Source organism: Ictalurus punctatus, chromosome 26 (genome assembly GCF_001660625.3).
Source record: "Ictalurus punctatus breed USDA103 chromosome 26, Coco_2.0, whole genome shotgun sequence".
NCBI lineage: Eukaryota > Metazoa > Chordata > Actinopteri > Siluriformes > Ictaluridae > Ictalurus > Ictalurus punctatus.
In genome coordinates, this window is record NC_030441.2 from 19,311,420 (window position 1) to 19,329,477 (window position 18,058).

At 37.7% G+C, this 18,058-nt stretch overlaps 1 protein-coding gene across 1 annotated transcript; it reads right to left on the bottom strand.

Moving 5' to 3' along the window:
• Positions 1-24: 24 nt before the first annotated feature.
• On the bottom strand, positions 25-17,324 carry LOC124626379 (B-cell receptor CD22). Its single transcript, XM_053675953.1, has 19 exons — positions 16,965-17,324; positions 16,785-16,851; positions 15,850-16,194; positions 15,291-15,539; positions 14,462-14,719; positions 14,297-14,384; positions 13,932-13,977; positions 13,075-13,313; positions 12,936-12,946; positions 9,158-9,168; positions 8,881-8,947; positions 7,503-7,814; positions 4,413-4,670; positions 3,965-4,222; positions 3,628-3,876; positions 3,422-3,503; positions 3,272-3,314; positions 3,024-3,110; positions 25-2,499 (listed from the first exon to the last, which is right to left on the bottom strand). Exons 1-19 carry the CDS (start codon positions 17,046-17,048, stop codon positions 2,398-2,400), a joined length of 2,856 nt encoding a protein of 951 aa, XP_053531928.1. The 5' UTR covers positions 17,049-17,324; the 3' UTR covers positions 25-2,397.
• Positions 17,325-18,058: the final 734 nt, after the last annotated feature.

Sequence of the window (18,058 nt, forward strand, 5' to 3'; positions counted from 1 at the left end):
TACCCCTAAGCCTAAGTGTGTTTTATTATTGTTTATTACTTTGTTTGGTGTATATCTGATATTTTAGCATTATTTTGTATATTTGATTTATTTTTCCTTGTAACTCAGCATATTAAAAATGAAGGCTCATCCTGAATATGACTTCCAGGAATCAGTGAAATATATAAATGTATAGTGTTTATAACGTACGTGTACACTGGTGCATTTTGATCCAGTGTGCCTTTAAATGAGGGCATTTACTTTTTTTCTTTTTTAACTTTCTTTTTTTTTTAAATTCACATTAAATACACGTCAAATGTAGGCCTGATCATATGTAAATTTAATTTGGGTTGTATCAAGCTCACATCAACCCATCTTAAATTAACACGAAAATCCAAAACTACATGCACGATAATCAATACATCATACATCACGTCTCTTAATATAGGCCAATCATATGGCTCCGTCTTACTTTACAGTTCATGTGTGTGCATTCACTCATTCTTGCAGAGTTAGTGAGACGACTGGCACGACATCGAGTCTACATGAGAGGTGTATGGTGGAGTGTATCCACTTAACCTTGTTCTTATAGAGTCGTTTAAATGCTCAGATTTCATTCTGCTTCACAAAAGGTACGTGAACCACATAAGGCAGATATTATTCTTCTATGTCTTTTTATTATTATTCTAGTTTTCTGAGTCTACCAAGCGAAATGTAACTGTAGTTTAGATTTTAATAGGGTATCATGATGGAGATTTAAAATCTCAATTTCCATCTCCAGCACTAGATTATTGACTGACACTGAACAGTTCAGCCATCTGCGCCACAATCTCACTTACATCCACCTCCATGAAGGGGTTCAAATCATTAAACCTGTCCTCAAATTCCTGAAAAGATTCCTGCCCAAGCTTACACATCATGTCACAATATTTTTCTGTACATACATACTACTTCTCTACAGCCAAAACACCGGCAGCCTCTTCACGGCTTTCCAATATCTTCTCAACTTAGACAATTCAGACATACTACTCCTTTGGCCTACTGTATAGTAAGGTAGTAGTGCTATTCGGATGAAGCCTTGGTAGGCAAAGAAACAGACAACAAATGTTGTGCCAGCACCACCTACTGGTCAAAAGTTACAATAACATGTTAAAATCCTTATGTTTATCTTCCCTTTGTGCTACTCCTCCTCCCAAATTTGTCCAATTTTCACCAAATTTGGCTCACATCATGTCGAGACCAGTCTAAACTGGAATTTTGAAATTCAAAACCGTTCTCTTGATGTTCTCGTAACATGCTGGCAAATGCAAAAACAGGATGTGAGGGTGTATCTCAGCAATGCATCTACATATCATCATGAAATGTAGATGATAACTATATTTAGGACCATGCACTGAATGTACCCAAGAAGTTTCATGACTGCGCCACCTTGTGGTCAAAAAACTGTAACAAATTTTTGTCCGTATGTCATTTGAAGGATTTGTGTTAAATTCACGGTTCATTTTTCTTATAATTCCCTGAAGAATGCTGAAGTGAACACCTACCAACATCTGAAATTCAAGTTTACTTCCTGTTGAAAATCTTAAATTGTGTCAAAACAGGTTTTTTTCATTACACCTGGTACATATTATGTCCAATCAATACCAACTATGGCATACTTCATCTTCACACCAAGCTGGGAGAAAAGTTATCAAAAGAATCTTGAGGACGGTTTTCCTGTAATGTGTCAACAAATCTGACAATGAAGCCGCGATGTGAGAGAGAGAGGTTTAGTTTGTATGGTCCATATCACTAATTGGTTTTGACAGGTCTAGGTCAAAGGTCATCAGCAATTTATAATTATCTTATCAGGTCGAAGGTCATCAGCATCAATCCTAATTATGTTGAGAGTTGTATACCAAAGATAATATTACATATGTTCTGCACATATGGTCTGCACTCTCTTGTGAGGCTGTATCTCAGCAACAACCTTGCACACTGAAACAAATTTTGGTAGGCAACTTCAGGACCATTCCCTGAAGCTATGTAGCAAATTTCATGATGGTGACAATTGCTGGTCAAAAGTTACAGTAACATGCCGAAAATGCTTCCATCTAAGTTCCATTTTTGCTAGTACTCCAAATTTTGTCCAATCTTCATCAAATTTGGCTCACATCATCCTGAGACCGGTCTAAACATCTATTTAATGCCATTCTAGCCATTCAATGTGCTATTATACACACAACACATGACCGACGGCTTACTATCAGATAGCATTTTTATTGAGCAATGTTTTTTTTTTCTTTCTTTCTTTTTTTTTATTGAGCAATTTTCTGTATTTTCAAGGCAACATCTCACACAATGCAGGGTAACCCCGTTCCACTCACATCTTCCAGTGAGACCTTCACTTAAAGTCCAGTATTAGCATCAGTTTACTCTTTAATCTGTTGTTGCATTCGAGTTTAAAAGGGTAAAACACACAGCTATATTCTCATAGTCAGAGGATGTGGGCGTGTCAGCAGCAGGGCTTGGCTTAGCGATCTGTGAGAGAGAGGAAAGGCATTTAAAAAATTATAAATTACCATGTTGGATTTAACCATGTATAAAATATTATCTTTAATATTAAAGATATTAATCATATTAGTCATTAATCATAATCAGTTGAATTTAGCGTGTTTTGAATGGGATACCTTTGCTTTCAATCACGTGAATGCCAGAGTGGACAAAAGCGAAATACTCGTGTATCGTGATGAGATGATAAAGTCACTCAGGATAAATGAAATATAATTGTCAATAATCTCCAAACACAATAAATCAGTGCCTGATGAAGGGAGATGCTAATCTAAGCGATACATTAGAGGCCAAGGAACAGACAGGTGAGTAAAATGGGTAAAATGTAAAGCTGAATTAAGTAAAGTTTTAAGTAAAGTTGAACGTTACTCTCCCGGCCAACGTAGGTCCCGTGGGCAGAGATTTGTGAACAGTGGCGGGAATCGGGACAGGCTCAAGAAGTTTTTAAAAAAAAAAACATTCAAATGTTGAATCCAAACACTTAAAACACTTACTGCAAGTGTGTGATACACATCATCAGATGTCCGGCCCGCGAGGTCGAGAGCTGCGTACGTGTCGTCTTTAGCGCTCGGCCCGACGTTCTGCAGAGAGGAGGGGTGGAGAACATGATCAGGTTCTTCTGAAGATCTTTACAGTAAGAGTTTATTATGAAAAGAGACTCGGAGTGTCCGAGTGAGCTTCTGACTGTTTCGAATGAACACGATGGTGAGCATCTCTCCTTCTCCACTTCCGTAATACTCACCTGGCAGCCATGTTCTTCTTTCTGTTTCTTCTGTCTCTTGCTTCTGCTCACATGCACCAAATATTTATTCACTTTAATCATAAAAACTTTCATTACTTTCAATGTAAATATGTTCATAACTGCATGTAAGTCCAGCATGAATATTCTCACCTGAGCCAGAAGAGTACAGAGAGAAGAGCTACAAGCCCAAAAAGTCCAACTCCAACAGTCACGTACACAATTACAGAGCCACCTGATAGTACACACACACACACACACACACACACACACACACACACACACACACACACACACACACACACCAGTTAACTAGAATCAGAAAAATTTCAGTGAACAAAAATAATCCAGTGTCTTACTGTTTAAAGTGACGGACACTGCAGCTGATCTCTCAGAGCCGTGTTGATTCTGAGCCTCGCAGTAGTACTGTCCACTCGGTAGTGCTCCGTAATTCTGTCCAGATCCTACAGGTAATGATTCATTCACCTTAAACCAGGTGTAGATCTCCACAGGTGGGTTAGCATCACTGCTGCAGGTCAGAGTCACTGAACTGCCCTCCACTATTTCACCAGAGGAGCTGATGGACACTAAGACATTCTTTGGAGGATCTAAAATGTGTAGGAAAGTGAGACTTTAAATTAAATATATGAGTTTTATCTCTTATTAACTGTGAGGAGATCTTCAGCTTTAACTTACACAGAACATTCAGAGTTACACTGATGGAGTCCTGATGTCCCACTTCATTACTGCACTTGCACTTGTACTGTCCACTGTCCTCAGATCTGATCTTGGAGATGGTGTAGGTATTTCCTTTTCCTACTGATGTCGTCCCCTTAAACCAGGTGTAGTTCTCCACAGGTGGGTTAGCATCACTGCTGCAGGTCAGAGTCACTGAACTGCCCTCCACTATTTCACTAGAGGAGCTGATGGACACTGAGACGTTCTTTGGAGGATCTAAGACATTTTATTAAAATATTAACTTTATTAAATAGATTTTTTGAGAAATTTCTCACTGCTCTGGTTAAATAAAATGCTAAAACTTAAATATGTGAAGGCAGTAAGCCAAAAACGGCAGGGCATTATTAAAACCTTTGAGAGTAAATGTGAACATGTTTAGACTAATGACATTGTTAGCCTGTCTTACATTTAACAGTGAAGTTCACAGCTGAGGAGAGCAGGCCTTCATGGCCACTGATGGAGCACTGGTAGCTGCCTTCATCCTCCACTTTAATGTTTGTTAGCTCCAGCTGATAGTCTGCACGCTTTTGCTTGAACTGACGTCCATCTTTGTACCAGGTGTAGATGGGAACAGTGAGGGAAGGAATGCAGGAGCCACAGGTCAACAACACCCAGTCTCCCTCCAACACCATGTCCAACGTTGGCTCCATGTCCATCTGAAGATCTGCATTACAGAGTAAACTTTATTAATTAGAGGTGTAGCTTGGCTGAACAATATTAAAATAAATTGTATAAATGTTAACATGGATTCTAGAACTAATAAGGCACCATGTAAAGTATGTTGCTCTTACAGTAAAATACTGAGTGGTGGAGTGGCGTGATGAAGCGGAGTTAATCAAATTGATTATGTTCCTATAACAGCATACCCTCAAGTGTTTATTCTCCTCATACCACAGGAAATTGCCAATGATTAAAGTTTTTATTTATTAAGAAAAATGTCATATATTTTATGCATTTAGAGTTAAATTTAACTATAGTTATAGTTTAGTTTAGTTATATTTATGACCTAAAACATATTTAGATTTTCACACAAGTCCTAAAAGTAGATAAAGAGAACAGTGTTAAACAAATGAGACAAAAATATTATACTTAGTCATTTATTTATTGAGGAGAATGATCCAATATTACATAGCTGTAAAGTGGCAAAAGTATGTGAAGGTCTATGATTAGCAGTTAATTTGAAGGTGTGATTACAGTCAGGCGTTTTCAATCAATGGGATGACAATCAGGTCGTGAGCGTCCTGTTTTATTTAAAGAACCGGGATCTATCAGAGTCTGATCTTCACAACACAGGTTTGTGGAAGTGTATCATGGCACAAAACAAAGGAGACTTCTGAGGACCTCAGAAAAAAAAAATCTGTTGATGATCTTCAGACGTTTTAGGCTATATTTATGCAGATATCTAGAAAAGTCTAAAGGGTTCACAATCTCTCAAGCACCATTGTATACACAGTCATTCCCTCAAGAACCCTCTCTAGGTTCTCTCTCTTGTAGTTAATAAAACATATTAGAACGGCAACATTACAATAAATCTGTTATTTGCAGCTACAGTACTGTTAGACCTGCAGTTATAGAAAATTAATCAACAACTTGTGAGCATCCAGAATCAGCGGTGCTGTGCTATAGAACTATATTAGACATGTTATGTTAAATATCCCTTCGAAATCAAAATAGTTGTTTCAGAGCATTTCATATGTGTCCCTTACTGTTGTGAAAATGTAATAATATATCTTCGAAAAACTTTTTAAAAGTTTAGAGATACTGTTTTAATTTTATATACACCAACCAGCCGTTTAAACCACCTGCATAATATTGTGTAGGTCCACCTTGCACCACCAGAACAGCTCTGACCCGTCGAGGCAGGGACTCTACAAGACCTCTGAAGGTGTGCTGTGGTATCTGGCACAAAGACATTACGAGCAGATCATTTAAGTCCTGTAAGTTGTGAGGTGGGGCCAACATGGATCGGACTTGTTTGTCCAGAACATCGATCAGAAATACTCGATCAGATTGAGATCTGGGGAATTTGGAGGCTGAGTCAACACTTTGAACTCTTTGTCATGTTCCTCAAACCGTTCCTGAACAATTTTTGCAGTGTGTCAGGACACATATCCTGCTGAAAGAGATCACTGCCATTATGGAATACCATTGCCATGAAGAGGTGTACTTGGTCTGCAGCAATGTTTAGGTAGGTGGTACATGTCAAAGTAACATGAATGCCAGAACCCATGGTTCCCCAGCAGAACATTGCCCAGAGCATCACACTACTTCCGCCAGCTCGCCTTCTTCCCATAGTGCATCCTGGTGCCATCTCTTCTCCATGTGACACACACTCACCCAGCCGACCACATGGTGTAAAAGAAAATTAATTCATCAGACCAGGCCACCTTCTTCCATTGCTCCATAGTCCAGTCCTGATGCTCATGTGCCAATTGTAGGAGCTTTCGGTGGTGGACAGGGGTCACCATGGTCACTCTGACAGCTTTGCAGCTACGCAGCTTCATACACAGCAAACTGTGATGCACTGAATGTTCTGACATCTTTCTATAAGAGCCAGCATGAACTTTTTCAGCAGTTTGTGCTACAGTAGATCTTCTGTGGGATCGGACCAGACAAGCTAACCTTCACTCCTCATGCACATAATGTTAATGAGTCTTTATTGGTCACATATACATATGCACAGTGAAATTCTTTTCTTCGCATACCCCAGCATGCTAGGAAGTTGGGGTCAGAGTTCAGGGTCAGCCATGATATAGCACCCCTGGAGCAGAGAGGGTTAAGGGCTTTGCTAAAGGTTGAACCCCCAACCTTCTAATCAGTAACCCAAAGCCTTACCACCAAGCCACCACTGTCCACCACTGTCACATCCCACATGCCTTGGGAGCCCATGACCCTGTTGCTGGTTCACCAGTTGTCCTTCCTTAAAGCACTTTTGGTAGGCACTAACCACTGCATACCGGGAACACCCCACAACACCTGCAGTTTTGGAGATGCTCTGACCCAGTTGTCTAGCCATCACAATTTGGCCCTCGTCAAAATCGCTCATGCTTACACTTTCCCATTTTTCCTGCTTCCAACACGTCAACTTCGAGAACTGACTGTTTACTTGCTGCCTAATAAATATATCCTACACATATAGCTATTTTATGAAGACTTAAAGTCAAGAGGTCAGTTTGGTCAATTTATGCAAAATAAACAGATGCTTATATCCTTTTATGGAAATCACTTTTTTTTTTGGACGTATCACTGTAGATACATTTAGGCTTTTATTACTACAGGAAATACCCTGGTGCTAGTTAAAAATGTACAATATTGCATGAAAAGAATGGATAAAATCAAACAGCAGAAAACACATCACTGATCATATTGTACACGGAAAACAATTAGGAGAAAATACAGGAAGCCTTCATCAGCAATCTCTGCAATACATTTACACCCATCATAAGAAAAGTGTCCATTTTTTTTTTCAAACTCTTTCTCTACAGTCACTTCTCACCTGTTATCTCCAGCGTAACTCCATCTTCATTTGTCAGATCAGTGGTTGAGTCGCTGGTCCTGAAGCTGAACTGATAAACGCCAGCATCATCGTGAGTCACACGGTCCAGCGTGACAGAGCAGTTTGACCCGTCAGTTAGAGAATGTGCTACCTGTCTTTCGATCGCTGTGCCCTTTGACCTCCTATAATGCCATGCAGAACTGGTGACCATTTGACCGCTGGGGTAGGTGCATTTGCAGGGTAACACAACAGACGTGTGATGAAGAGCACACAATTTGCTCGGTGTATGAGACACCTTCTGAGTCAGAGACCCTGAAATACACATATGAAATACATATGAAAGAGTGAAAGAGACAGCTACAAATCACAGGTTCGCATTAAATGCGCTTGTACTAATACGTAATTTGACTTGTACAGCGCAGACTCCACCTAAATGGATTTATAAATGATGTGGTTTTCTGTAAATAGACATTTATGGAAGGAGTCTCCAGTGTCAGCACTTTGAAACTATCAGAGTTGTAACTTTACGTTTTCAGATGTCCTCAGGACAGAGGAGTTTATGCTAATTTGTGGTTTCCTGATATTGCATTTTATTTGGCTGCTATAACGTAAGTGAGAACAGGAACTAACTTCACTGATGTTCCAGAACATTGCATGCAACTATAAACGGATACAAGAGTATAATGCAATATTCTTTCATAAATAAATAAATAAATAATTGTAACCGTGGTAACAGTAACTCTGCTTCATCACACCGCACTGTCACTCAGTATTTTACTGTAACAGCAACACATACAGCGTTTTATTCCTTATAAAGCTTTTAATCATGTTTAGGTTTTGTTTTGTTTTTTCTCCCAGTGAAGAAATATTACAGCTCTGAAATAAATATTATACAGGTGTGAAATCTATCAGTATAATATGGAGCATGTACAACAAACCTGCAGGTCATTATGTATTTACATGGCATTTGGCCTTATCCAGAGTGACTTACATTTATCTCATTTATACAACTGAGCAATTGAGGGTTAAGGGCCTTGCTCAAGGGCCTAACAGAGGTAGCTTGGCAGTGCTGGGCTTTAACTCCTGACCTTCTGATCAGTAACCCAGAGCGTTTAACCACTGAGCCACCACTCCCGATGGCAGCTCACAGATATTGCCGTAACAGCCATGTATTCAGGAAAGTAGTTCATGTTTTCTACAGTATGTTAAAAATGACGCTGAATTTATTTTACAAATGGAAGTGCAAAAGAGGAAGGTGTTTTGTGTAGTAAGTGCTAAATGTGATGACGCCGCACCTCTCGACATTTAACAGGAAACATTATTTTACTAAACTTCTATTTCTTATAAAGAGTCTACTGAGTAAAAATACTGTACATACCTGGTATCACTTGAAAAAGGACGCTGATTAATTTGAGTAACAAGAGCAACAGCAGTGATGAGCAGTCCTGCATGAGTCAGAAAGGATGAACATGTTTTTGTTTGTTAGCTTTTTTACATTTTATCAATATTTTTCCAGTAGACAGGATATCAGTGCCATAGCATAATACATTCCTCTTAGAAACATAAAGACTCAAAGAAATATTTGTCTTACCATGAGATAATATGTCTTTATGTCCTTAGTAGGGGAACTCTAAATAAGTCGAAGACTCTCTGACCCGCCGAGTGTCTGAGAAAGGGAAATAAAAAGTGTTAAACTGAACCATTAACTTCCTCTTACACCCCTTAAGGAGGTGAGTAACTCTTTAACTGCTTCTGTATGTGGATTATTGCTGTTTAGTCAGAACAAACCTTAGTCTTGTCTCAATTTGCCCAGAAAGTGGAATAGCAGTGGATGCATGTTGTTCCGTGCCAGTCTAGGTTTTGGGCAACAGAAAACATGTGACTTGTGGATGAATAAAGAACACTTGGAAGAATTTCATGGATTTGGAGCTGTACCATGAGAATGTTTTACGTAAAGAGCCACCAGTAGCTTACATCAGGTTGACCAAGGCCAAAATAATAAGAGCCATTCCACAGAATTTAAGACATTTCTGTCCCCAGGACGTTATATGTACAAACATGCATGAAAATTAACTGAAAAATACATTTTACTATTAAGCAAAGTGTCCTGCACGTTAAATTAACTGCAATATAATGTAAAATATACCAGAAGCTGGTGAACACAATTCAATTCAATTTGATTTGTATAGCGTGTTTAACAATGGACATTGTCTTGAAGCAGCTTTACAGAAACATATAAACACAGGATGGAGATTTTAAGCGTGTGAGTTTATCCCTATTGAGCGAGACGGTGGTGACGGTGGTGAGGAAAAACTCCCTGAGATGATACGAGGAAGAAACCTTGAGAGGAACTGGACTCAGAAGGGAACCCGTCCTCATCTGGGGAACGACGGATAGTGTGAAAGTAAAGGAAAATTCATTATGGTGTTTATATGAAGTCTGTGTGTTGAACTAGTCCACTGTTCACTAAAGGAGACCCGCGTGTAAAACTGCATGTGGTAATTGCAGTCCCGAGGCCATCGCAGCAACCGTAGTCCCGGCAACCACAGCAAGAACATCCATGTGAAACTGAGGTCCAAAACCTGTTTATGGTAATTCAAGTGGTACCGTCCTCAGCATCTCCAGGCTGTAGCCTCCAGTTGATGAGAGCGCCACAAGAAACACAGACAGAAGGCACAGAGCAATAATGTGTTTCATAAACATAACTGCACATCACGTACTGTGTGCTGGAGTTAAATCTCCTAAAACTATCAGTCATGGAATGGACAAGGAGCCCAATTAATTTACCAACTAATGTGTAGGTCAAAAAGTTAGCTATTATAGCTTCTTCTTCTTCTTCTTCTTCTTATTATTATTATTATTATTATTATTATTATTATTATTATTATTATTATTCCTGTTTCTGTTGTCGTTGTTGTTGTTTGGAAACGTATCTACAGTAAATCTAAAATGTTTTTGCACTGAATAAAAAAAAAGTCATAAAATAAGCATTTATTAAAAAATAATACTTCTTTTACATTTATTGTAAAGAGAGCAAGAAGCAAAAAGAAAGTAAACTAAAAACTGCTTCACCTGATAGTCAAGTTAGAATAACACACAAGTTTGGGAGAATAAAGATAATATTAATTAGCATTCAAATATTTCTAAAATAGTATGTTATAGTAATAAATTGAATAATATACGGTGGAAATGTGATTGCTTCATTTAAGAGAATACTTCTTTCTAGAACTCATTTATGACAAAAGAGAAACATGTGAGTAAAAGACACAAACTTTAATAATAAGAGAAGTTGCCAGCAGTAATATAATACAGAGTATATAATGATGAAACATATACAGAATAACAGTAAATGGTTAATATATATTTTTAGCTAGTTTACCATGAAAACTGTGAGAAAGTCCAGATGTTTCAGTCCAGATGTGCCTGTTTCCTTCTTTTAAGATCAATAGAAATTGAATAGATTCTAAAATGTGTGTACAAGCTTTATTTAAAATGTGAACAACAACAAACGATATAAAGCTGCATAGCTCATTACAGCGGAGTATAAGCAAGTGTCAATTTCTTCACCTCTTCTTTCTTGTTCTGAAAATGCTGATTGGTCAGTCATCCAGAGAGGTCTCCTGGGGTGAACTAATCTTAAAACATCACAAAACTGAGAAGGTGTAAGGGTTTTGTGCCAATGTTGTTCATTTAATATTGCCGTAGATGACTGAATTACTCTCTGTTGTTTCATCGTAAGGCCTGCAGAGGAGAAAATAATGATAATAATAATAATAATAATAATAATAATAATAATAATAATAATAATAATAATAATAAATAAATATAGCTTCAGAAGTGATCTGCAGGGTCCAAGCACTCCAATGGCCAGTTTTTGTCAATGTATATTAAAGCTGCAGTAGGGATTTTTTTTGGTTAAAAATGAACAAAAATCAATTATTGTTTATTATCGATTAATTATTGATTATTGATGTTGTTACGTCAGGTCCGTAAACAGAAAGAAGAAGAGCCGGCTACTGTATGGCGTGTGTGGGGGCTGAGGGTGGTGGAGTGTTTGTAACACATCCCTTGGGGCCCCAGTTATATGCCAGTCACATTCAAACAACTGGTAAATCAAATGCGTAATCAAAGAACCGTAAAGACTAAAGTCACCTCGTACTCACCAAACAACAAATAGGGCAAAATGCTCAGAGAAGGAGACATAGGGAACACTTGCATTAAATTTGTCGATCGAATAAAGAGAATTCGAATAAATAAAGAGAAATACAGAAATACTCTGTTGTCAAGCACTGGAGCGAATATACAACCCATACGGATAACTCACACCATCAGATTCATCCGCACAGAGGAGCAGTGCCGATGCTCAACCAACATAAATAAATAAATAAATAAATAAATAAATAAATAAATAAATAAATAAATAAATAACTCCGCAAGTAACTTGCAATTTTATTTTTCAACCAGAGATGGCGGTAGAGAGGCAAAAGTTCAGAACTGCAGATTAAAATATATATATTTTCACTATATAAAAAAATTCTATATGCAGTATATATATATATATATATATATATATATATATATATATATATATATATATATATATATATATATATATATATATATATATATACACACACACACACACATATATATATATATATATATATATATATATATATATATATATATATATATATATATATACACACACACACATATATATATATATATATATATATATATATATATATATATATATATATAAAACTGTTTTATTTACAATTTTTTGATATCCGTGGGAGCAGAGTGGTTTTGTGAATTTCTTTTTTAACAAAAGATCAAAAGTTTACATTTTTCACAGCCTTCTTTGCTCATATTTACCAAGGGTGCCATTATTTAGTGGAGGGCACTGTACACTATATAAACCACAGATAAATATATTGTTCATGTTTTATCATGGTTGTTCAAGGCTAATGCTGTAAAATGCAAGCCAAGGTCTGCACCGCTAAGACTGATTAGCATGTGAATGGCCACGGCATTTACACATCTCAACATGTTTGTTTAAAAAAATATATAATTGTTGGGCGTTAGACTCCCGAGTGTTTCATCACCAATATAGTGAAGATATTAAAAAAAAAATCCAGGGACTATTTCTCAAAAGTAGGTTTTGTATATTATGCAATACATCTTAAATGTTCAGTCATTTTCCCCTGATTTTGTAACAACCCAATATAATATTTATGATTTGTCCTGGATTTTGTAAAGCAGCCGGGGCTAAACATGTGTTGCGTCATTCAGCCTCGGCTGCTTTACAAAATCTATGATAAATCATAAAAATTACATTGGTTGTTACAACATAAGGGGAAAATCACAGAAACAATAAATATGATAAACATGAATCAGCATTAACAGGTGTGATAGAATAAATCCAACCTTGATATAAGCTGAAAATAGAGAGTTTGGAATCAGAAACAATATCAGGAGTGAACATACACACCCCAGCATGGGACATCTAATGTTAATGAGTGAACAGACTCTACAGGTGCAAAAATGAAGGTTAAGTTCACCTCACCTGTGTGAAGAGGATAAGTGTACAGAAGTGTACTGAACATCATCCTCCTGACGATTCTCCACCACTTTATCACGTTGCTGCTGGACACTAGCATAAAGAACCTGCTCAGAAGCTCTCATTGCAGTTCTCCCAGCGTGCCTCGGTTGTGCGATGCTTGCGTAGTGAACTTCATCCTGATTGGCTGAGTGTGAGCCAGACTGAGGTGCGTCACTGGCTTCAGATTGAGCAGCGACACTATCCTGAATAGTAAAACAATAACACATTTCAGAAAATTCTGGATTTGAGGTGATGATATTAGATAAATAATTACAAGGTTTGATATAAAGTACGACGCCGTGAAATCTACATCACTGTCAATGGCTTTTTTTTTCTTCATTGTTCTCTCCATCTCAGGAGTGGAGTTAATAAAAAAAATGTTTTTAAATGCACCTTTTAAACATTATTTTTATTTCCACTCAAAATAAATCTTGCAAACTATTCCCAAGCGGTTAAACCCGGCAAACTTACAGGCAGTTAAAAAAGGAAACTATAAGACCACCTACTTTGTTTAAACATTTCTGCTTGACAATTACATTCTAAAATCAGAAATCCTTTTCATTGAAAACAAATAAGTAATTAACATTAAAAAAAAAAGAACAGTTTTTCAACTGCATCATAACTTCCTAGAACACACCGCGGCCTACAAACATGGCTGCCCCGGACTATGCTCCCCAGAATCCACTAACCTGCTCCCAGCCACCTGATGTCTAATCATATACACCGTCCGCATTAGAAGTTGCTTTTTTGCACATATTCATATAAAGAATGTCATCATTATGCACATAACAGCAATAAAGACGAAAAGCTTATCGACTCACGTGTTTAACAGTGCGCTCTTCTGACCAGCAGTACATCTTTTTTCTCCTGTATGAAAAAAATTATTAGCAACCCGCTAATAATCGCACAACTGCTTACGAGCTGAAATACTACTGTACTGTACATGCAAGGACTTCTGGGACGACGATGAACCGTCAGCTTTAAACAGAAGGTCAGGTTTGGCATTTTTCTTTGCTTTTTACTTTTCATATTTTCCACTTACTGTGTCTACTGTATATTCTGGAGATACAGAAACATCTTTACATATATATATATATATATATATATATATATATATATATATATATATATATATATATACAGTAGAAGACTTTTTAATATGTAGTCTAGATTTTTGACAGCTTACCTCAAAAGCACAACGATGAGAACAAGTGATAAACCTGATAGACAGACGATGACTGGAATCACTGCGTTCAGCACTTTACTCGGGCAATCTGTCAACCAAGAAAGAAGTCAATCTCACACACATTTAAAGCATATAATCAACAAGGTAGCAAGTTTCCCCCCTTACCAACTACATTCAGAGTTACACTGATGGAGTCCTGATGTCCGACTTCATTACTGCACTTGCACTTGTACTCTCCACTGTCCTCAGATCTGATCTTGGAGATGGTGTAGGTATTTCCTTTTCCTACTGATGTCGTCCCCTTAAACCAGGTGTAGTTCTCCACAGGTGGGTTAGCATCACTGCTGCAGGTCAGAGTCACTGAACTGCCCTCCACTACTTCACCAGAGGAGCTGATGGACACTGAGACGTTCTTTGGAGGATCTAGAGAGTTCCATGATGAGAATGATGAAAGCAGTTCAAGGCCATAAGCAGTGTGGATTTTTCTTTCATCAGTTCTTGAATATAATTTTCAGCTCATCTCAGTGCTTTTATTTAACATTATGTCTGGCTCCTAATGAATATAAAACCCACTTCACTGCACAATAGAGTCATAAATCTGAGAATCTTTTTAGACTGTAATAATTCTGGAACACCTTCTTGTTATCATGCCTGTGTGTGCTCGCATTTTCCCTTCACATGGTCAACATCCAATTCTGTATAGATTCATTATTCCTAAATGCTTAAAGTTATTAGCACCTGTGTGTGTGTGTGTGTGTGTGTGTGTGTGTGTGTGTGTGTGTGTGTGTGTGTGTGTGTGTGTGTGTGTGTGTGTGTTTGTGTGTTTCTTTTTTAATTATATGCTAATATAATAAACATTTTTATGTCCTACAATGAGAGTGAAGGCACTTCAAGGTTATTACGTTTTCAGTACATTTTCCTTCATTTCTGTAAATATGAAGTGATTTATGATCTATTGAGTTATAAAATATATAAGAAGGTAAATAAAGCTCACATCTGACTCTGAGGGTTTGATCAGGAGAGGGGAGATGTTCATATCCTCTTACAGCACAGCTATAACTGCCTGCATCCTCACTGCTGACCGGCTGCAGGTGGAGTTCATTGCTCTTGGGGGTATTTGTGGTTAAATCACGTCTGTTTTTGTACCAGATGAATGTTGGATCAGTCAGACTGCAGGTGGTTTTACAGATCAGAACGACTGATTGTCCCTCTGTCACTTCTGCAGGAGCGATCACCTGAAGATCTTACACACCGAGAGAAACATTCAATCAGGAAAGCTGTCCTGAAGACAGTAAAGTGTCTACTTTTAAACTCTGCTCTCTCAAAGTGTTTTTCTATCTAATGATAATCATTTCAGTTTTATATTCAGTGTTAATAACCTTCTCAACTCAGGAGACTAGTCGCTTTTACCACAAGCACCTATTGTTCAATTTAATTTATAAAGAACATGTTAGAGATCTTCATTAATCCGGTACAAAACTCTGACTCTCCTGTATCTAAAGAGAGATTATGTTCAGAGTGATAGATGTAGCAAATAAGATGATTTTATTTACCTGTAACAGTGAGTCTAACTCCAGGTTCACCCTGGTATCTTTCTCTGTCTACCTTTGTTGTGATTCTGAACCAGTACTTCTGTTCATCTGATTTCTTCACGTCACTCAGTCTGAGGGAGAAGTGTCTCTGTTCATCTCCTAAATACTCCACTCTGCCCGAGTAACCTGGTTCATTACGCAGATCAGTCGGTTCTTTATCCTTAACTGGGTTTATTAACCAAAACCTGTTCTTCACTTTAAGACCTGTTGGGTGTGTGTACGTGACGTTCATAAGCACTGTAGATCCTTTTAAAGCACAGAGATTTAGTTTGCTGTATGTCACACTCCATTCATTCCCAAGAGCTCCTGAAACATGACACATGAAAGAGGTGATTAGAGGTCATTATCCTGAGCCCCATAAAACACTGAGTTATCTTACAGCTTCACTTCTCTCCTCTGGAACTCCGGGAGATACAGTGTGTAAGGAATAAACCGCTGTGTGTGGTGCTGTTATAGTAAAATAAATGGTGTGATGTTGATTATTTTCCTACAACAGCATGACCACAAATGTTTTATTCGTCTTCTACCACGTTATATTTTTATTTCTTTACGGTTACAACGTACACAAAACAAGTTAATGTTGTCACTTCGGTTAGAGGAACTACACAGAGTCATTGCGTCACCATGGTGCCCAAGTAAACACAAAGCGTACTGTAAACTCCTCTGTCCTGTACGAGTCCCTGCAAATGAGCTGTTACTATAGAAATGGTAATGTATTAGAACAAGCGCATTAATATCAATCGATCTGTAGCTGTTTTGGAAAATTAATCAATTACAATCCGGAACAATTCACCAGTGCTTTGGCGATGTAAGCGATGTTAATGTCAAGGAAGAACCCTGTACACATTTCAAGGTAAGTAGATCATGAAATAAATAAATTGGCAGCACTGACTTACCGAGAATCATGAGTTGAGAGAAGAGCAGCAGCTGAAACGCGATGATGGGCGACATCCTCAAAGAAAACTGCAAATAAATAAATAAATAAACAGCCAAGTTGTAGACTTCGCCCACCTCAGAAGTGCATATTAATGATAACCTTTACACAGATGACTCTTCTCATGAAGCAGTAAACTCACATCAGTTATTTCTTCAGATGCCAATATTTTCTCAAACTGCTTCTCCCGAGTGTACGAGCGAAAACGTTTCTGGGGTCTAACCATGCGGTAGGACGTCTCATTTCGAACAAAACCGACAGCAGCCACATAAAAGTTTCTCTTCCTTTTTTTTTTTTTTTTTAAAAAAAGCTGATTAACTAAACTAATTGTACAGTTTTAGAGGTTTTAGCGGGTTCAGAGGACGGACCTGCTTACATTAGCATTACTGTATCTGAATAAATCTGTCTCACACCTGCACAAACTAATGATTAATAACAAGCATGATTAATAAATAGTTTGTATTGTAAGTCTACACGAGTGCTGAGTGTTTCCGGGACACAATTTCCTCTTTTTTATTTGTTTTGCAAGTGAATGAAGATTTGCGCAACTTGTTTAAGCAACGCTCTGGAAATTTTGAGGGTATTTTAAAGAGAAGGTAAATACACAAAACGCCACTCAAAGGCAACATTAGCGTTGAAATATAACTGCTGGAGGACGAGCGGTGTAGGAGAGCACGGCATTGTTCAATATTGTTCTCTCATGATAATCATGTTTAATATGTTCACAGTGTCCATTAGGACCTTCGCCTTCTGGTTTGTATATCAATCGTTTACATACGATAAACCGATATGATGTATTTTTACGGGTTTCGTCACACTGATTATAACTACACAGCATAAAAATAACTACATTATTTAATAAATTAAGACACTACAGCAATCCGGTCTTGTCAGTCCACATTTTCTATCCCTGGATTTAAAAAAAGTTTAAAAATCCCAGGCTTCAGCATGCATGTGCATGTATTTACATCCAGATCTAAACACTGTGTTAAAATCTGTTCTCCTAATCGAGGCTCTACTGTACGCCTCGAAAGTATAAGCCCACTCACAGGTCATTTTAATCATCTGAATCAACATAGGGTTAGGGTTAGGGTTAGGATAACAACATTAACTTGCATGAGTATAGTTTTCTTATGGAGAACTTTAACTGTGTAAATAGTGATGAAAGTTTTGAACAGACTCTGAACACTTTCCGGTGAGAGACACGGCCCATGCTGAGTGTGAAATCAGTAGCAG